The sequence below is a fragment of the Gopherus evgoodei genome, chromosome 2, assembly GCF_007399415.2.
Source record: "Gopherus evgoodei ecotype Sinaloan lineage chromosome 2, rGopEvg1_v1.p, whole genome shotgun sequence".
In the NCBI taxonomy this organism is placed as follows: domain Eukaryota; kingdom Metazoa; phylum Chordata; order Testudines; family Testudinidae; genus Gopherus; species Gopherus evgoodei.
The window spans coordinates 89379961-89402380 of NC_044323.1; the positions used below are offsets into that span (position 1 = coordinate 89379961).

A 22420-nucleotide genomic window follows, 5' to 3' on the forward strand; every position below is an offset into this window, starting at 1 on the left:
ATTATACTTGGTCAAAGACCTTTTCTGCACCACTGAGAATCATGAAAAAGATTTTGGTTTTGATGAAGTGTTGTATAAAATCAAGACATTTCTCCTGGCAGTAAATGTTGCTATGGCCTTTACAACTTGTGGGAATAATGCATCTGGGTAAGAGACTAGTATTTTAGCATCTGTTTTAAATGAGACTTGCAATTACAATTCATACTTTTGAAACTAATATGCAGCATCTCTATGGCTGAACCTAGAGCACTGAGAGTGGCCTGGGCACCGAAGGTGAGAAATTGTTTCCCCACCAACCCACTACTCTAGGCAGCACAGAGGCATGTCTTTCAGAATCTCCCAAGTGTTCAAAGAGTACCTGCAGGAGACTTATCCTTCTCTTCCCTCTAAATGAAGCTACATATTTTTGGTGGAAGGAGAAGGGGCAGGGTTTGCTGCATTGGTCCATATATTGGGGGAGGGTTAGTGACAGACACTGAAGCTAAGAGCAGCAGGTATCTGAGGGGAATGTATGAATTTTAAGGGGGAAGAGCGGATGAAAATTCCACAACAGATCTCCCTCAATCTTTTGCTGGAGTTTTGGGATGAGCATAGACCAAGATCTTGAGGGAGGTTCTTGTTACTGGATAGGTCACTCAGAGACAACACTGGTGGTCGGTTTACCTTTTGAAGGCTATCTTCACGAGGTAGGCTACACCTAGCTGTTTAAAAACTAAATGAAAGATTTAGACAAAGTAAATCTTTTAACAGCTGCAATGTCAATGACAAATATATAATCCCCAGGGGGGAATTCAGTGTCCCCAACATTAAGGAACTCCACTTTGGATAATTAATTAATTACATTAAAGCATTATTAATGTGCACATGTTCTCATTGAGGCCTAGCTAAACAAACTATTTGAACTTTACAGACCATATACTTTTTGTGTGTTAAGAGATTTGGGGTGGGGGACAGAGTGTGGAGAGAGTGAAAAGCCTCAATTTCTTTTAAGTCCTACAACTCAAAAACAGCTTCTCAGATTTATTTCAGGCTTTCCAAACAAATCCCATTTGGCCATTGACTAACCAGGGGATATTTCAGACTGAAGGAGGTTTTTCTAAAAATGTTATTACCTATAAGTGAGAGAAGCTCAAAATTTGACTTAAAATGGAAAATTACTTTCAGTATTAATTGTATGGAGACATAGAAGTGACTCCACAATTAGATCTAGGTGAACATCCTGAACAAGATTAAGTCATAAACTCAGATTTTCATTATCAACTAGTCCAAGATTCCTAATCAGGGTTATAAACACCACTGTTCTGGAGATAGCTTGAACGAGGCCATGGAAAAATGGGCAGTGTATTTTTAAACTGATAGCCTTGTAACCCTATACTACTTGGTATATATAAAGTTCTTGCTTGTTTTGCCAAGACTAATCTGTTACGAATGTTTCTCAAAAAGAAGAGCTGTTAGAACCCTCCCTCCTCTCCCAGATGGTATAATGATCAAAATAGAAGACAACTGGAGAATTGTACACAAGTTGTTTTATGGAGTAAGGTCTATTTCTATATGTGCAGTACTCTTTGTCCAGAGCCTTAGAAATTAGCTGTTTTCTTACTAAAATTTGTTGAGAGATGCAAGCTGGTATGCATTCGCTTTGTAAACCTATAATAAAACTAAGGCAACCATATGGCCACCAAAAATGTTAAGATCTTGAACAAAAATTAAATCAGGTAAGCAGATAAGAATTAGATGTTTTAATGTGTATTCATGTTACTAGTCTCATGAATTTTAACTGCTGTCATATTTGTTTTCAGAATTGTGTGATACAATTTAAGCCTCAACAAAACTAAGCAACCTTCCAGATTCTAAATCCATTAACAGCAACTTTTAATTCAGAGGAAACAAGAAAATCTGCTTTGATTCTTTCTGAACAAGGAAGCTGAAAATGAATGCAACAGAGTTGTGATGACAAAAAGTTAACTGCAAATTTCATTTTTATGCTGTGGTGGTGACTTCCAGTAACATTTTAAAAGCCAAGAGGAGCTCTCACAGAGCTCAACTTGCAAAAGCAAACTAGTACTTTAAAAATTACTATGTGATGAGATTTATTCAGGGAATTAAAAATATCCTTGGGACTCGCTATCATATACTCTATTATGTACCAGTACCAAAAAGACAGAGAAAGGTCCAGTGACAGTTTTAAAACCCGATATTTTGGAAACCATGGTTAATGCCACCTAAAAGTTGGGAATCTCATTTTCCTGATGATCTACAGTAATTGTTTCATGAAATCTGAAGTAAAAAACCCACATCACTTTGATTACTTTCATCTAGTTTCTCCCAACCCCCTTTTCGCATTTGATATGATTGCAGGGACATTATTTTGAAATGTGCTAAAGCAAGAAACTAATGCTGTATCTGTTAACTTAAGATTGCAACTTCCAGAAGGCATAAAGCCTCAGTTCCTAACTTCTAAAGTTTGAAAGTTACTAGCTACAAAAAGCCAAACTGGAATTGAAGTGTGTATGGTGAAAACAAGAGAGTGTAGTTTATATATATATATATATATATATATATATATATATATATATAATTTTGAAGTAAGATACTTCACATACTATGGCAAGTAATGTTTTGGTGACCTAGTAAGCTTTACTAAGCCATTGTCTTAGACTGCTGATCAAAAAGGAAAAAAAAGTTGATCTTTGCAATGATGACAGTCAGAGATCAAAGCACTGATTATGCTAATTTGTTTATAGCATATTTTTGCAACAGTACTAGAATCCTAAAAAGGGTAACATAATGGGATGGGGAGAACTTTTTATTTAAGACCCACGCATCCTAAGTATTGGAATATGTACTTTAATAAAAAATAGAAGAAATGAAGAAAACTGAAATTTGAATTTCCAAAAAATTAGTCAAAAGTGTTTCCTCCCATTTCAGAATTTCGTTTAGAAGATTGATTTGCTACAAATTTCTGTGCTTACTGCTCCACTGGACTCTGACTTGGACATTTTTGGAAGAAGTGCATGTTTTAAGAGGTTATTCTTGGACAATTGACTGACAGCACTTTTTCTCATGCTTTTAAAAAGAGAGTACCTGTGCGTTGAGCTTAGGGCACTTTTGATTCTTCTGTCCTTGATTTTGTCCTACTGCAACAGCATAGGTGGTAAGCAACGTCCAGAGATGCAGGGCTTGCATACAGGCTGCCAACAAAAACCAAGTAAACCTCTTAAAGAAATGGTCTGCTACATTATCTGATTTTTTGGGGGAAAAATAATTTTTTTTTTTTGCTGAATATACATAAAGGCATGGACACTCAGTGTATATTTAGACCAATCTGAAATTACCCATATTTTAAGTGATACCAATGCACATTTTACATATTCATCTCCATATAAGAAGTTAGTTAATCTACTAAATAAATCAACCATTTTTTATTCCCTTAATGCTGTTTTGAAGTCTACACTATCAGGTATTGATTTTTTAGAGACTGTATTAAGCTGTTAGAATAAGCATGCATAAGTAACACACAATTGATAATACTCGCTTACAAAATGCAGGCAGAAGAGCCATTTCTGTTTACATGAATTGCACACACTTACCGGAGGGGTTTGCCGGAGCAGCTGAAGGAGTGAAAGAAAATTCTTCTTGCTTGGGAAACACTAATATAGCAGCACAAGGTGCAGTTGAGGGCGTTTCCAAATACAGCCTGACTAATCCCTGTGCAAAAACCCAGGGTCCTGTGACGCACATCAGCAATGCACAGCACTTTGTTATGCTCAGCGATACAGCTTACAGACGATCAGCTGGTGCACCAACAACAGAACCTTTGACCTTCACTGAATGAACAGCTTTGATGGATGCAGCAGGCAAATTTGGATTTCTGCAACAGAGGAAGGCACTTCTTGTTTTGCATAGCAAAAGCCTATTTCTTTGGTATATTTCCAACCTTTTCCCTACCAAATCTTTTAAAACTGCCTTAGGACATCAATGAATTCCTTACATCTCATTAAGAAAAGGTGTATGCAACTTATTTAGTAGAAGAAACAAATGACAGGAAATTATTTACAGAGCCATTACTTATCTATGCAATAATGAAGCAGGAAATCCAAGAGGATTGTTCGCTAGTATTTGGGAGGCAGACAGCCTCAATTAACGTGCTTTAGCAATTTTGTCATTAGGAGCATTGCCAACCTGGATGAAGAAATAAGTAATTGTGTGGGGTTGGGGAGGGAAATGGGATTGAAAGGAAATTATTGTCTTATTGTAAAACTGGTTTTCAATCTTTTTTCATTTGCAGACCCCTAACAAATTTCAAATGAAGGTGTGGACCCCTTTGGAAATCTGAGGCCTTGGCTACACTCACACTTTACAGCGCTGCAACTGGGGTGTGAAAAAACACCCCCCTGAGCGCTGCAAGATACAGCGCTGTAAAGCATCAGTGTAATCAGGGCAGCAGCGCTGGGAGCGGGGCTCCCAGCGCTGCACGCTACACCCGTAAGGGATGTGGTTTACATGCAGCGCTGGCAGAGCTCTCTCCCAGCGCTGCCGCTCTGACTACACTCACACTTCGCAGCGCTGCCGGGGCAGCGCTTTGAAATTCCACATGTAGCCATACCCTTAGAGTATGGGGAGCACAGATGGAAAACCACTATTGTAAAGGATAAAGATTTTTTTCCTGGCCTCATTTCCAGATTCTTTAGAAAAATAAATGTCATGTGAATTCAATGCTCATGAAAGGTTCCAATGTGACAGCACAAGTGCAAGCTTCTCTATTGCCCCTGCATATCCTTAGGTTTTTGGTGGCTCTTTCAGACCCTCAGAACTTGTCCAGAGACATCAGTGCAGTTGATGGTACAGCCATGGGCTCTACAAATGCAAGGTTAGAAGGTGCTGCAACTGTTACAATGGAAGAGAACAGCAGCAGCCAGGCAAGTTGCAAAAATAAAATTCTGGAGTGTCACCTACTGCGAATTTTCATTTAGAGTAAGTAATTATTTTCTTCATTTTTAAAAATATTGATGTACATTTTTCAAATAGTAGAGTGGATCAGCGTATGTTGTATGATAGCATTCCAATCTCAGGTTGATACGCATGCGTTCTGGTCAGTGAACGTCTAACTCAGTGGTTCTCAACCTATTTACCATTGTGGGATGCATCCAATACTACATGTATAGCCCTGAGGATGTTACATGGGCTGCAGCTGTGTGCTGATTGGGTTGCAGGTGGAGAACCACTGTTCTAACTAACCCAAAGGGACTACCTGCAGGATAGGCAATGGTTCATTCTTTGTGCCCACCATCCCCCGCCTCTGAGACTACTAACAAGGATCCTAAGTTGTTATGTGGACATTCTATCTGCTAGGAACCGAATAAAACCAATACTTATTTCTCATAGGTTACTGTTCTTTTACGCAAGCAGGAAATTTGTTCCATGACACATTCAAAATATAATGCATCCCCTCCAAAGGCTACACATTATAATTTAGAAAGTTAATTTACAAACATTTACAGCTTCTGTAGGGTCCATTAACATTGTGAGAGTGTTAGCATTCTTTTGGCTTATAAATTGTCTATAAGAATGTGTTTCAACTGAAACATGGTATACATAGTATTTTGACTGAGTCACAATTATTTAATATAAAGACAGACATCTTTGCAGCCCATAATGAAGACAAGGATTTATATTTTAAATATACTTATGAAAACTGTGAACGGTTGTCTAGTATATGAATGTGTATTAATGTAAGGGCTTCACTCTATATACTTTTAGTTCATCAAAAATGAGTCAAGATTAACTAAGTCCGTGTCACCTTTAAGGCATGTTAAAGCTCAATGGTATGGATTGAAACAGGTCTCACAGCATGTCATTATCAGTGTGCTGGAGTCAGGTATTGTAAACAATGGAAAAAATGATGGGATATCAGTACCACATAATGCTGCTTGGGTATTGTTTAGATGGGGAAAGATAACCCTAATGATACCAAGAATTTTTAAGGAGGAAAGAACGCTAGCTTGCTCCCTTAAAAAAGTACTGCTGTACTTTATAAATGAGCTGACAGGCTGAATTAAGATTGAGGGGAAGTGTTAAAATTAGCTCTTAATTTGTACATTGTGTAAAAAATTAAATACCAAGATATAAAACCAGTAAAACCAGCATAATATTGATACATTTCAAATAAAAAAGCTACCATGTTATATTAGCAACACATTTCAAATTAGAAAGAGTCCCCAATCTTAAATTTTTGAAAGGATAACTCAGTTGGACACTCAACATTGATGTGTTTTCACATTATGAAAGTGTGGTAGCTAGAAATGAAAGATCTACACTACAATTAAAAATGACCTCATTTAAAAAAAAAAGTTGCCAGATACATCTGCTACTTTGCCACAGGGTAAATGAAATAAAGCATCGCACACAGCAGAGGGTAACAGTAGAGCAACATGGTTATTTATTACAGATCAGATCCTGGTCCTGCTGACTTCAGTAGGACCAGGATTTAGCCTAAACTTCCTTCAAACTTCTGTACAGAGACAAAATTAAAATCACTATCTGTTTACAATAAGATATGAACAAAGCCCAGCATGACCTCTGTACAATCTTTACTCTCTCAGTACTGAAGGTCATTTTAAAATAATTTAATCACCACAGAGAGAGCGATAATTATTTCAGCACATAGAGGAGGTTAAAATAGAACCTTTCTAGCTGAGTACTGTAGTAGTACTGATTTTTTTGGAAATAGACTTTCAGTACAAAATATTCTGGGAAATTTATTAACAGAAAAATAAGTCAGAAATGTTTGTATTTTCAATTCATATTTTAAAATTATGAATGTTTTAATTTGAACGTTTACACAGCTGCTCAATGTCAGTGTTTCTCAGCTGGTAGGTCAAGATCCGGTGGAGAAAAAGGGGATAGAGTAGGGCCAATGTTCGCGTCATGATGGCAACTGTGGGATTGCTAGGCATTACTTTACTTTAAAAAAAAAAGAAGAAGAAGAAGAAACCAGCCTGAAGCAAAAATAATCTGATTTCCCACATCTCTTTACCCATCAAGGTCAGGTATTCTCTCAACCTCTAGAAACACATACACACAAATTATGTAGATGGATCAATTTATCATTTTTTGCTGTTGATTTGATTTTTACATTTATAGTAAATTAAAGGGAGTTGTGAATATTTGGCTTTGAATAAGGAGTTATCAACCTGAAAAGGCTGAGAATCACTGCTCTACGTAAGATTTACTTTTCTTTTGGTTAAAATCAACTTATTGCCTTATGTTCAGTTCACTTGGTATTTTGAGGATTACTGAATTTTGGTTTTATACTCCATTTCCATTCATGAGCTGTACATTGCTTTACTATTTTTTCTGGTGGATATACTGTAGTTGGACAACATTGAGTACATCCATATAGATATCGGCTATTTTCACATTTCTTAAACAAGACAATATCATTTCTTGATTTCTGTTGCAGAGAATTTTTTAATATGTTAAGAAATTAGGTGTAAGATCAGAAAACATATTTCTGTAAACACAGAGTAAGATGTGTAAATAAGAAATTCTTGAAAACTAAGAAATAGTTATTAGCAGGTGGATGAATTTCAGATGCTAAAAAACTGCTTGAATTATCATTTTCAGAGAAAGAAAAGTGCCAACTCAGCCTTACTATTCTAATACCAAATTCATGCAGAAGAGAGAATTATAAAACAAATCTATAAGAATAAAACCAATCTAAAACCGTGTTTTCCCTTCAACCTTAATGGATAAAATATGGATATGCAGTAGTAAATTTGTATCTTGATACCAGCAGGATATTTGATATGGTTTCAGTTGACAGTCTCCTAGGGAAATGAGATGTGGGTTAACTGGAGCTGCCAAGGGGGTTCTGCAGGAGTTCTGGATCCAAAATCATTAATTTTTTCTACAAGAAACTTGGAGTGTGGAATACAGATTATACTAGTCATATCTGTGGATGATTTGACGCTGGGAGACACTAACGATAGGATAAAATTTAGCATAACCTTTAGAGAAATAGGATGAAATCAACAAGTTACAATTCAGAGAAATATGAAGTGGCTCAAAAGTAATAATCAAACTCAAATATAGATGGAAGATATTGCCTAAGTAGAAGGACCTCACAACTTAAACAAGCAAGATAATTCTGCTCTACTCAACACTTTGTATGCCCCATTTAGAATAAAGGATTCAGTTGGGGGCTCCAAAAGAACAGACAAATGAGAGAGGCAGATTTCAAAAGAAATAAACTCCAATAATAAGAAGATCTAAAAAAATAAAACCTAGAAGGTGAGGCAGACTAGGCACATTAAATCAGGAAAGACTGTATAGAACAGTATTTCTTAAAAATAAGAAAGGATGCGATACAGAAGAGAGAGGTATTTTCATTAGTCAGTAAAATCAGAGTATGATGAACAGATTAAACGGTGCAGCAATAAAATTTTAGGTTACATATTTAGAAGATGTTTATATGCCACCAAACCATTCAAGAAAGCAAAACAAGCTACCGGGGAGGTGAGGAATCTCCTTCACATGAGATATTAAAAATTGTATACAATATTATTTTATTAGGGATAATAAAATTCTATCTCCACATGTGATGCAGGAAAATAATTAGGTAACCCATTAGTCATCCTTTCCAACTTAAATGACTATGATCATAAATGAATTAGATAAGACATAACCATAAAAGCTATTCCAATTGTGGCTGATTTTAGACATTAAAATTTTGGCTCATTCTCCCTATGAAAATTTCGAATCATTTGGAATTTCCAAGAACTATAAGTCAAATCACCACTGTAAAACAGCTGATTAAAGCAGTTGTGGAATCTTACAGTTGGTTAAAAGTTACATATAAATATTCAAGATGAATTATTATATCATTTTAATGCCTTTTACATTATCTAAAGAAGAGAAGTCAGTTATGCATGTGCGTACACAGTGGGAGCTGTGTAACTGCTGTGACTAATTGTGTGGCTCCAAATCAAAACAAACTCTCAAATATACAGTGAATAGTTTAAAAAAAGTTTTTAATGTGGGAAATGTAACAATCAAGTAAGAAGTTTTCTAATTAATTGCTGCTCTGTGGAAAACAGTTTCTCAATAAATTACTTAATGTTAAAAAGTGATGTTACACACAGTGGTGCTGGAAGTAGGGGTGCTACTGCACCCCCTGGCTTGAAGTAGTAATAAGAAGCCTCAAATACAAGGTGTCCATCAGCAACACCCCTCTATAAAAATTGGTCCATCACCTATGGTTAAACACAGATATGGGCTCTGATTCAGCAAGGTAATGAATTATGTGCATACCTTCAGAAGATAAGTAGCCCACTGACTTCAATCAGCCTAAACACATGTGTGAAGTACCTTGCTAAATTGAGGCTATAAGGAACCTAAATTAAGGTCAAGAGGTGAGAGGAGTTACTCTGTGCTTGAAGAAGGACCAAAGATAGTTCTTGATTTGGTAAAAAACAAAAATGACGAAAACTTACAATGTGACCAGAACAAAAAGTTATTAACAGTAACTGTAGATGTGGCCCAAGTGTCAGTTCAAAACCTTCTAGAAAGCAATAACTGTTGTGATTCCATACAGAACTGAATGTTAGCACTTGAGGGCATAAAAAAGGACACAGCATTAGTGTCCCTCATTTCCTTCCACTTACCTAGAGGTAATAGGACCTCTGTAAAAGCAAGAATGGAGCTATACAGGCAATCAACTTGAAGAACTACAGTTTCTGAGAGGAGTGACCTTTCATTCTCCTTTGGGTATTGACAGTATAGAGCTCCACTCTTGGTAGACTTACTAGCAGCAGCCACCAAAGGAAATAAGGATGAGAACTAGTTTAACTGCACGACTTCTCTTCTGAACTGGGTATTATACTTAATTGCACGGCAAAAGAATAACATACTGTTTGAACTGAGCTTCAGGTAAGTTTGTATGCAAAATTGTAATCCTTTACAGCTCTCCCTGAGCAAGTAATAACTAAGGCCCTAACCCTCTAATGAGCTCCACATGGGTGGGCCCCTGAACAAAGCCTCACTGATTTCTTTAAGAGACAGAGTTTGGAATCTCACCGCATGTGAGAGTTCCTAGGGTAAGGCTCAACAAGACTAAGGGTGAAAGCAGTGTGAATATGGCACAGGACTGAAAGTCTGCATATCTGGTTCTATTCTCAGGTCTGTCACTGACTAGGTGACTTTATGTCACTCTGTACCTCACTTTCCCTCTCATCTGAAAAATGGGGATAATACTTTGAGATCTACTGATGAAAACCAGTATGTATGTTCAGTGATCAGTAGGCATGTGGGAGTGACCTTTACTCAGGAACTTTAAGTACTGGGAATATTGGTCAATAAGTGACATCTTACCATGCCACAATGTGTATCTCTTGCTGTTTAGGAAAAAAAGTTTACTGAATGGCAACAAAAATAACTGAGCAAAAGCAGAGAACCAGTAACCCAGTAAGAAACTCCAAATGGAACAGAGCTAGAGTTAACTGCTGACATCAAGGTTCTGACCGTCACCCAACTAGAGGCAAGAAGAAAATGAGCCATGCTTTTGGCTCTTGGGTCTCAACCTTAGGCTTCATATGAATAGTGCTATCAATCAAAGAAGCACCAAAGGCACAAGTCCAAAGAGTGTGAATATATACAGACAAAGTAGGTGGATTAACTTTCCCTACTTAGAAAGAACCATAAATGAAGAACCTAATTTTATGCAGAGACTTTCTACCTCGTTTCTCTCTTCTCCCCCATCTCCACCTGTGAAATTCAAAGAAACTTCTGTTGGGCTTTAATATTTATATTTTGGAAGGTGAGGCAACTCTCCTTCCTCCTGTATGGCAACAGGAATACTATGATTCTTCTGGGCATGGCTTCACTTTTTAATTATTCCCTCTAGTTTTGTTCCCTCTTTTATTCCTTTTCCAGTTTTTTCTCTAACAGATTACTCCCTAACGTTAAGATCTCTACATTTCCATCCTTGCCTGATCAGTACTGAGCAGCTAGTTCCCTTTAATGCCGGTTTGGTAATTGAGCAGCAGTGCTAGAGAGACCTGATCAGTTCTGACCTTTGGTTAGAGAACACCAGGTCTTTCAAGGAGAGAGGGGATTTTACAGCCAAAGAACTCCCACCCACCCCCCAACCAAAAACATGCAAACTCAAAAAACACCCTGTACTCGAGGTAAATTTACATTTAAGGTTGCAACTGTGAATAAATCCTTACACAAAATATGTGGCAGGCCTGCACAACTCGTAAAGCGGCGAGGGCCACATTACTCCAAAGAAAACAGCTGCGGGCCGAAACCCCCCAGCCCCGCAGAACCCCCCCCCCCCGGACCTCCCGGCCCGCAGAAACACCCACCCCTAGCACCACCCAGCCCTGCAGAAACAAACCCTCCTTCCCCAGTGCCGCCCCACCAAAACAGGAAGGTTGGGGGTGGAGAGGTGATACTTGATTTTAAATCAACCAGGGGCTCCCAGCTGAAAAGGTGGCTGGGAGCTGTTAGAGGCAAATTAAAGGGCCCGGGGCTCCTGTGGCTGGGGGGAACCGGAACTTTGCGGGGCTGGGGCAGGGATTTAAAGGGACTAGAGCTCCTGCCACAGAGGAGCCCAAGCCCTTTAAATCCCAGCCCCAGCCCATCCACTGGAGCTGCGGCTGGGATTCAAAGGGCTCTGGGCTGCCTGCAGCCACGGGGAGCCCTGAGCCCTTTAAATCCCAGCTGTGGCCGGGATTCAAAAGGGCTCTGGGCTCCCCGCTGCTGTGGGCAGCCCAGAGCCCTATGAATCCCGGCTGCGGCTGAGATTTAAAGGGATCAGGGCTCCCCGCCGCTGCCGGAAGCCCAGAGCCCTTTGAATCCCGGCCGCAGCTGGGATTTGAAGGGCTCTGGGCTCCTTGTGGCTGCGGGCAGCTCAGAGCCCTTTGATTCCCTGTCGCGGGCCGCACTGAGCCTCCATGGACCGCATGTTGTGCAGGCCTGATATGTGGCCTAAATATTAAAAACCTAAGCATGGAAGTTACAGTTGGAAAAGGTAGTAAGTTATGTAAATATTCTACAGCACTTACAGGTCATACATTTAATTAATAAGAAATGTGAAAATTCATCTTGCACACTAGAAAAATATAATTCTGACCCACAAGACTTATGATTGTTTTCAGCATACAGATTTCTAGTTACATATGGTACTTGTCACAGTCCAAATTAAACATCCGTTGGTTTGTATGTTGAAAGAGTTTGTAAATCCATTTTACCTAGAAAATACACCTCCAACACAATATCTAGAGTGAAATTTAGATATCTAAGGTCTGCACAGAAATGGTTGCTGCTGATTCTCTTTTTCTCTTATCTACCAATAAAAAACAAAAACAAAAACCAATCTGCTTAAAATCACTAAGTCTAAGAATGCTGTATCTAGATCAAATAAACTCTGACCCTTGAAAAGTAGAGCTGTGAGACCCAATTGGGAACTAAAATCCCCAGTCCAAAGTTTAATCCACAATGCAGTCCTAGACATCAAGCTACATGTTAAATACTTGTGTGACTGTAACGGTGTCAACAGATTACAGATTAAGTTACCTACTAAGGCTATCAAATTAGTTAATTTATTATCTTTTAGGATCCATTATAGTATGTCTCCTTAAAAAGTTCCTTCAGCTAATCCAGTAATGCTAAGGGTGAATTTCACCCTTCCCATGCTGACTCCAAGGAAACAGGCTCTGTGTGGAGTTAGGATGGTGATGAAACATATCCCTCCGCTGCTTCATGGGTGTCCCTGGTTACTTGATCCATGAAAGTATGAATGACTCTAGTACAATGGTGAGGGCACCTGGGGAGCAGGAGATGCTGAGTCAAGTCCCCTTGCTCCAATCACTCTGTTCTGCCTCTGAATACTCCCTCTGCAACCAACTATTCAGAACTGAAATAAAGTTGTCTTTGTATCACGCAGGAAGTGCACAGGGGCCTCTTCTATTGCTATTCTGCCTGGTCTCCTCCCTCCTCTCCAGTTTCATGGCAATTTTTCCGTGCCCAACTTCAACAGAAAGACTCAAAGTCCATCTGAACAAGAGGCCTGAGGTTATCCTGTATCTGCATTTAAGATGGTATTACAGGTGCAGAAAATATCAGAACAGTTGACCATAGTAATGCAGTTCATTTATACAATAATTAATATTTAGGTTGCTAAATGGTAACTGTTTGTAACAGGGAGGGAGAATATTAAAAGAAGCAGAGTTAAGGACAGAGACATATTTATGGCATTGACTGTATATGAATCTCTCGGCTACTTCAGCTATTTTAAATGCCAGAAAGGCTAGAAATAATTAAGTGCTACAGACATTTTTTGCTTTTAAGAAATAAATATTGTAAACTAATAAAATATTTACAGTTTTAACTATCTAACTGTTTTTTCAGCTTGGAATACATAAAAGCAGAAGCCACATATTTCTTCCTGTCACCTTTCCTGCTTAAAACCATGATATCCAAAGAAGAGCACAACACAGATATCACTAATTTAAGATTCTCTGGGTGCGGGTCAGCAAGAATTGTCTATTTGTATGCATAACCATTAGGCATTAAGGATAGTGTCAGAATTGTATGCTAGCTTACTATGAGCATACTCTTAATTTTTAGTATTTTTAAGCAAGTGTAAAGATATGTCTTGCTTTGAATTGCAGTCTAGAGCCTTAACGATAAGTTAGAGCTTGACTACGAATTGGAATTCAGTCTGATCTGCTTCCATCACTAGAGAAAATAGCAAAGAAAATATTCTGTTACCAGTACATAACTTAAAAAAAAAAAAAAAAAAATCAAGAAAAGCCACTGCACCCTCAAGGAGGTACAATTTAACAGGTGTCACATGACCTATCCTTCCCTGGCACACATCTTGTTCAACACGGAGTGTCTCTGGGTTGCTAAAACAGCATTTCTACCCCTCGGAACATTCGCCTGTAAATATTGGGCAATTCCAGCTGCTTCTCTTAACCCTATTTCAAGGGCCCTGCAGATCTCTTGAAAATCCACTGATTGACTATGCCATGGACTTCTGGGTTGGAAAAACTACTCAATTTTTATTTAACCAGATTAAACATAATTTCACCATAACAATAGCTTTCAGTGACCCTTCTACTTCTTACTCAGGGACTAGGAGGGAAAGCCTAGTCTTATCGGAGCCTCGCAGTGCTTCCCTTCATGGTCAGTCTAGCTCTCTGACCTGCTCTGTGATCCTGCTCTCTGTCTCCAGGAGCCAGCCAGCGATCCTATAAATTCAAACCCCCCAAAGTTCCAAACGGCCACCCTGGGTGCAGTGGCCATCCAGGAGTCCAAGCCTCTGTTAGCCCTGTGGCATAAATTCTTTTTGGTTCTCATCCCATTCCATTATACAATAACATCATATCAAATAATCTCAATTTAATATAGTCTGTTTTCCAGGGATAACCTGTATGTGAATGATCAAAAAGTCAGTATTCAAAGGAAAGGAGATACTCAAGGGGGATGAAAAACAGGCCTTGTTCAATACTCAAACATATGCTATCCTGACAAGCACTAAAACTATCAAAGAAGTCTTACACCAAACAGCGGAAAGGCTCTACAAAGAACCATTTCAAAATTCACATTGTAACAGTATTTGTGAAGTTCAACAGATCTTACAAAGTATTACTTCACAGTGCTACTATTTAAGCATAACAGACAAGATGTAGGTCATGGACAACCAAGTCCATTATTATTACTTCTATGTAGTCTCAGAAGCTTTCAGTTTCTTGGTGCCAAAAATGAAACCAGAGAAAACCCCACCTGTTACCTCATTATTCCACTCTGATTAACTGTAATTTACATTGCTGGAAATGTAATTGTAAGTGGCCATCATTCTAGATTCTTTTGTAATATCTCTGTCAGTGGCTTTTTTTTTTTGTCACTTGATATCCAATTCAGGTGACATTTCCAGCTATCTAAGAAAGTACCTCCATAAAATAAAATAAAAAAATTAAAAAAGCATGAGAACATTTTTTCCTCTTCCTGCAGTCTCTGGGTTCATTCACCACAAACCTTCCAGCTTCAGCAATAAGCAAGGTAGGGATCCTACAGAAAACAGCTTCCTTCACTATATAACCCTGATTCACTACATTTCCAGAGTACAGTCCATCCTTTATAAAATCCATATTTGTCTTTGAAAACTGAATAATACTCTCCCTTTCCAACATAAAAACAACAGCCCTGCCCATCACCTTCAACAGGAACTAAAGTGAATATATTAAAGCAGGAACTACTACTGTAAGTTTGGCTTATCCACCTGAACACCCCAAAACTAAGTATTTCAAGTTTTAATGTTATCTTGTTAAAGAAGGAAGAAAAACCCAGGCAAGAAGGTCTTGGTGAAATGGAAAGAGAGAGAGAGATAACAGATCAGTATGAAAATTCAATATAATAAAGTTCAGGTTTTTAAGTGAGGGTAATTAAACACTGAAACAATTTATTTAGAGGTGTGGTGGTTTTCTATCACTGGAAGTCTTTAAATCTGGACTATATATATATATATATATCCCTCTAAAAGATGTGTTATAGCTCCAACAGAAGTTATGAGATTGATGCAGCACTTACTTGGAGAGGTTCTCTGGCTTGTGTTATACAGGTGATCAGATTAGTTTATAATAGTCCCTTCCATCTTTAATATCAATCAGTGAATGAATTATCTGTAGATTAATTCTATCCAGTGAAATTATATAACTTAACACAATAGAATGATTCAATGTTATTTATTCTTGATAAAATAGAATAAGATTCTTTTTTTTCCCCTATGTATTTGCAAACCTGAGGCATCTGTGTGTGTTAACTGACAAATCATCATGGAAAATCTACAGTTTATAAAAGATAAAACTTAATATTTCAAATTCTATGTTTTAGGACTTAGTTTGCATCTAAAAACCTCTGCTCAGGGATGTATGCCATCAAATATATAAAGATATCTTTTGCATAGTTGGCAGAGATGTGGGGAAGGAATGTACATTTCTTTAATGACAAGTTTTGTATTTTTGGTTTAAAGTTGTACATCTCCATAAAATATATACAGTGAAAGCGGTCACATTAGATTAATACAGTGTATCATAAGGTTTTAAAATTCAAGTTGTTACCACCTGCTGTTTTATTGTGTGTACTGCATCTAAACCAGCTAATGAAAGGAAAACCTTGTATTTTAAAATATTAATATCTTCCTCTGATAGATTCAACACCCCAGAATCCAGTAAAGAACTGATAATACCCCTTTCCCCACCATTTCAGTTTAACAGAGATTTCTCCAAAACTGCCTAATTATTTTTCTTAGGGTACGTCCACACTACAGCTTAAAATCGATATTAGTAAAATCGATTTTATAAAACAGGGTTTATAAAATCGATTTTACGCGTCCACACTAGGGCACATTACTTCCGTGGTGTGCGTCCATGGTCCCAAGCTACCATCGATTTCCGGAGCGGTGCACTCTGGGTAGCTCAGTAAAAGAATGGGACCAATAACTTCGATTTCCGTCCACACTAACCCTAAATAGATATAGTAATATCGATTTTAGGGTTACTCCTTTCGTTTAGCTGGAGTACAGAAATCGATTTTAAGACCCCTTAAAATCGATTTTAAGTGCCTTGTAGTGTGGACGGTTACAGCGTTACAAACGCTGTTTAAATCGATTTAACGCTGCAGTGTGGACCTGGCCTTAGAGGGGAGTATCAGGACAGGAAGCAGGAAAAGAGTCAAACATCTGAAAGACATACTACTCCTACCTGAAGCATCTGAAATGCTGGTCTAGTCAAGTAGCATAGGCACCAAATCAATGCAGGAAGATGATGCATTTTTCCTCATGCAATGAATGAAAGTTATAAATGTCAACAGGCTGGCACCTCAATTTCTAGAAATAGTGATCTTCTCAGACTAAAAGTCTAGCAGATGCTTTAAAGTACCTTAAACACTGCATGTGCACTTAAAGCCACTGACTGTTTAATCCATAAAACGTAGACGTCCCCCTACAGAAATGTCACCTACAATCACCAGTTCACTTCCACTGACAGTAGCTCTAATACAGACTAACTACTATGATCTGAACCTGCATAAAGTTAGGTGGCATACCAATTTAAACACTGGCAGCTGGTTGTTACAACCAGTGGTAGAAATAGTGGAAAATCAAAAGGAAAAAAAAGCATACTGTAGAGAATGACCACAGCAGAGTTTCACCTAAAGCTTATTCAAGAAATACATGTTTATTTTCATTTTTTTAAATAATTACTTATTAAAATTTACTTTCCAATGTTTGAATATAAAATTTAAAAAAAAGTAAAACCAACCAATATCCATTTCATTCATAAAACCTAGTCATAAAAGCAGTGTGATAGATATCAACTTAGTTCCTGCATTAGACTAACACCTGCATTATTGAAGGAAAAATGGAGCCAGTGAGTAACTTATTACAATGCAACTGCAACTGGCAACAACAACAAAAATCTGAATTGATGTGGTGTATGCCTAGAACTTTTTTTTTTAAACTAACATTATTAGTTGAACATTGAACAGTAACATACCATATATAATTTTTCCAATATGTACTATCAGTTTTTACATGTAATGGAACTCAGACAAGCGGTTTACATTACACCTCTTGGGTAATAATCAAGCACAATTATGAATGAAGAAAAAAATTACTTTAACAAAATGATATATCACTTGGAGAGCATTTCAGGGCAATTTTTTTTAAAATGCTCCAGAACAGAATGAATCACTGAAAAAATACTTCACTGTTTTAGAGACGTATCTTTCATCCTCCTATCTCTTTCACCAAAAATGTGTTGGTAAACAAGTTAGAGCTGCCCGAACATTCTTCTCCCTCCCCTAATCACATTTACTAGATGCACTGAATCCTGACCTTTACTATTTGTAGCTCAAATTGCAACTGTTAGTCAGCACAGTTTACTGATAATTATTAAGACTAGGAGGAACCAGTTTTCAAAGAAGATAGGTCAATAATGGGGATTTCATCAACCCTTTCAGGCTTTATAAGAAGCTGTACTTCAAAACTGGTATTGAACCAAAAAAGCTGAATCAATTTCATTTATTAACTGGACTAAGTTCTAGTGTAGAAAGAGAAGATGAAACTGATTCTTCAGTTGACTAGTAAAGAAAGTCCTATATGAGAAAATATTAATAAGTTTTGTACCTATTTTAGGAAAAAAACCCAGAACTCTGGCATTTTGTTTTGAGGCCATATTTTTCCTCCCATAGGTCTCTAGAACTTGACAAAAATGCCTAAAAAAGCATTCTGGACTCTGGATTACAGAGCAAAATGTCTGAAGTCTCAACTCCTACTTGGACCCCATCTACAATGGGTGGAAAAAGCCTGTTAGGAGAACAAATGTTTAAACACAGTTCATGGTAATATAATTTAAATATACTTTTCCTGGCCTGAGTAGACTAGTTTTATAAACCATTTTCTAATTATCTACTAGACACGGGTCTTAGAAGAGTCTTCAAACAACGCCAACTTGTTTCAGTTATGTAAGTCTTTGGGAATGCATCATTCAAAACAGTAAAATGATTATTTTAGCTAGACACTAGTCTAAAAACATAGTTTGTAAAATGGTAGTGCCTGGTCTCCACTGGCAAGCTAAACCATGTTTAAAACTGAAATGAAAAATATTTAAAAACAGTTCTGTTATCACTCTTATTCCCAGTAATGAGAAGGTTTTAAGGGTCACTGCTGTTTGAGTGGGTCCAACATTAGCTCCTCAGGAGATATTCTCCAAATCACTACTTGAATCAGGCTCAGAATCTTCCCCCTCGCAATGTTCCTTCTCTCAAATGGACCATCATATTGGACATTCTTTTTCCTGATTGCTACTCACATTGGACAAGTGACTTAACCACTGCACCTCAGTTTAGCAATTTATCAAATTGATAGAACAACGCTTATTTACTTCAAGGAGTGTTATGAAGCCCCATGAATCTTTGTAAATAAGTTTGAGATTCTTGAAGGGTAGATGTTATGTAAGTGTGAAGTATTATACATTCCTTATTTCAACCAGAACACTGAATAGCATAAACAAAATACATGGTAGTGTGGTATAAATATTATTGCCACTCACTTAGGAAGACCTGCATTCTTTGTGGCAGAAGTATGTTTCACCACAACAGACAGCTAACACAACACTTTCCAAAAAAGTAGTGGTACCTTTTTTCTTTTCTTTTTTTTTTTTTAAATACTTCAGCACTTTTTATACTCCACACATAGTCATTACTCATATCCACAGAATGCACTCCTTTATCTCTGCAGCCATGGAATAAACTGCAGTTATTTTGCATCTCTGATCACCTCAGTTGCCCTCTTCCAACCAATTCATTTTCAAAACTCTAATTCTAACATTCCAAAAACTCATCTGTTTTCCTTCAAACACTTACAAACAAAGAAACAAACAAAAGTGAAAAGGAAAAACCAAAGGAAAGGAGTGTTCTTAATCTGAGTTTGCTAACTTGAAGTAAACTTTTAGCGAAGACAAGGGAGTCTGCAGCTTTCACATCAGGTAGTAGATGGAATTAAAAACTATGCACTCCCCTGTAAAGACACAGCCCAACAGCAAAGCTTTAAATTAAAAAAAAAAGAACAATTTTAAACACTGGTACTGCAAATACTTAGGAACATGCTTAACTTTTCATAGTCCAACTGAAGTCAATGTGACTATTTATGTAAGAAAAATTATGTACCTGCTTAAGTGTTTGTGGGTTCAGGGTCTTAATTTTCAGTACTTTGAATTTTACAAAACTGCTATAAGCAATAAACATTGATAACCTACCAGTAATAACATTTAAGAAAAATAGCATTTATAATTTAGTTTATTAATTTTAATTTACAGTGTCAATAGCACAGTTTACAAAGCCATATTTAAATCCTCCTACCCTCTTTCCAAGTATTTTAGGAAGGTAGAGCCATCTGAAACAAACCTCAACTTCCTTACCTCCACAAGCAGCTGTAACAGGAAACCAAAACCATACAAAACAAAACAAAACACCATACTTTCTATTCACTGCATGTGGAATGTAAAGATTTTTCACTGGGGGAAAACAAGATGGTTCAGGGAGATTAGTAATAGCATACAGTGGATTTTTTCTGGGGTTCATGTTTTCATAAACATGTGATTTGCATACACAGGTGGAGTAATTGCACAGTCAAAGGAACAGCTGCATTTTAATATTTTCATGTGCAATTGTGGTAATTGTTAGAATAAATTATGTATGAATAATTATAAAAATCTTAAGTCTAGTGGCAGCTGTTGCCTGATACATCATACAGGGCTGGTGTGAAATGAGTTAGTGGTCTCAGTCAAGTTCTTAGTGGACAAGCGTCTGTATCACAAAACCACCTTAACAATTGGTACTTTTGTCAAGTGCCTCTGCAAAAAGGCTAGTTACTAAACATACCATGGGCAGCAAATTACAGTTACTGGAGCTGGCTGCTCTAGAACAAGCCTGAGGCAGTATGGATGAAGCTTGCACTGATAATACTGGTATTTGTACCAGTTTTGCACTACACTTTGCAGAGCCGTTGAGCTGACACCTTTCACAAACATTACATTCACCGCTTCCTCATTTTTCGTGTCACCCAACTAACTCCACTGAAAAACAGCAACCAGTCTAGGTGATGGACCTAGAGGAGATGCCACAACCCCCTGGTTTGAAGTAATTTCCATCATATACTGGCTTTACAGTTTGGTTCAATGTCTCTTAGCACCTCCACTATACACATTGCTCCAGCACCTCTGGCAACCAGTTTGCAAACAAAACAAACAACAAAAACTCTCCTAGTCTGACGTTATCACATCAGTGTCTCAGAGGCCAGCGGGTGATCCCCCCACTAGGATTCCAACCGATCTCGCGCTGCAACTGCTAGCATGTACCTAGAAGAAGTTTAATCCCCACAGAGCAGCCTATGTCGACATACAGAGGGACAGAGTCAGAGCCCTCACTCCTCCTCCCCGCAGACTCAGGACGAGCAGACTTTGAAGCTGCCCGAAACAGGCGGCCAGGGACACGTGCGGGCTCATGCTGCTGTCAGGATGGACAAGCCCAACTCTGGGGGTGGGAGCCCCCCCTTGTGCTAGGTGGCACCGGCGCCTCCCCGCAGTCCCCAGGCTGGGGGCAGGAGAGCATCAGGAGACAGGCGCGGTCCCGCTGGGACCTACCATCTCGATGATCTTGGTCTTCCTGCCCGTCTTCTTCTTCACGGTGAAGATGTACTGGGCCAGGACGACTCCCCCCACCAGGGCGCACACGCTGGCGCTGGCCACCGCTCCCATTTTGGCCACCGAGGTCCTGTCCATGGCGGCTCCTCCCTCTCCGAGGATGGAAGGTTGGGAAGTCCCGGTGTCCCCCGACAGCCTGCGAGCGGCAGAGGCCGAAGGATCCCGACGATACCACACAGAAGGGAAGGAGGGAACGACATTGGGAAAGACCATTCAGAGTCTTATCAGCCTCCCTCTTCCCCCTTGGCACGTTGTGTCGCTTCCAAGCGGTTTCGTTTTCTCAATACGTCAAAAGAGAAACACAACTGAAATGGCCCGGAACTGGCTGCTCTCGGAAGGGGGGAGCTGCTCTCCCCTCCTTCAGGAAATGGTACAACCTACCCGCCACTCTCCTCGCTTCCAAACTACATCTCCCGGGATGCTCCGGGGCAGGTTCCCCCGCTTCCGGTCCCCCTCGCTGAGGGGAGGGGTGCGGGGTTGGTTGTTAAAGTGCTATGACAACGGGCGCAAAGATGGCTGCCGAGGCTGGCGGAGCGGGGCAGCTGGTACCGCTGGTAGCCTCCCGTTAAGCAGCCGCAGCCGCCACCCCCCTCCCTCCCTCGTCCACCCCGCACCCTGTCCCGTTCCGTCCGCGGGGCTGCGAGTGAGGAGGGCTGAGCCAGCTGGTGCCTGCGGTTGCCGCCTGTTGATCTCCGTCCTTGGGGACCCGCTGAGCGCCAGGGCCGGGCCGGCGGCTTCGCAGGGATCAGCACCTCTCTGCTCGCGCACACCCTAGTGTAGACGCATCCTCCGCCGTGGCTGCTGGCCAGTTTCCAGCGCAGGTACTTGTGGGTGCAGAGGCCCCTGCTTGGACGGGTCTGGTGAGTAGCCCGCTTGTCTCGTGCAGTGCAGTTCAGTGCTTTGTGCAGTGCCGTGGAAACTTGGAGCCCTGTCTCTTGGGAGCTTTAAAACTAGAGTGGACAAAGCCCACGCTTGCAAACGTACCAGTTCTGCACCGGCGCGGTGATGGAGATGGAGGAGCCCTGTGTAGTGTCACTCCATCTCATATCTACGGAAAACGTAAAGTGACGCTTATATTTCCCCTGTTGTGTTCGCTCCGAAATTCTCTACTCTCTTTACAGTGATGAGAAGCAGAGACAATAATCAAAAGA

The 22420-nt window shown here is 39.2% G+C and overlaps 2 protein-coding genes across 6 annotated transcripts in view; one reads left to right on the forward strand and one right to left on the reverse strand.

Annotated features, from left to right (window-relative positions):
- NT5C3A (5'-nucleotidase, cytosolic IIIA) overlaps positions 1–21562 on the reverse strand; it is a 42693-nt gene extending 21131 nt beyond the window's left edge. The window contains exons 1-3 of one of the 5 annotated variants that reach the window (XM_030551340.1): positions 21210–21423; positions 3591–3871; positions 3085–3191 (exon numbers count right to left, since the gene is read on the reverse strand). In XM_030551340.1, the coding sequence (XP_030407200.1) occupies positions 3085–3191; positions 3591–3741 (258 nt within the window). In that variant the 5' untranslated portion in view covers positions 3742–3871; positions 21210–21423. Of the gene's footprint in view, positions 1–3084; positions 3192–3590; positions 3872–20924; positions 21082–21209 lie in introns of those variants that run through there. The other 4 variants (XM_030551341.1, XM_030551342.1, XM_030551339.1 and 1 more) reach the window with 4 other exon arrangements.
- Positions 21563–21671: 109 nt separating this feature from the next.
- Positions 21672–22420, forward strand: part of BBS9 (Bardet-Biedl syndrome 9) — a 493194-nt gene continuing 492445 nt past the window's right edge. Inside the window, 1 exon segment of the mRNA XM_030549388.1 lies at positions 21672–22129. The gene's annotated coding sequence lies outside the window, so the exon portion shown is untranslated.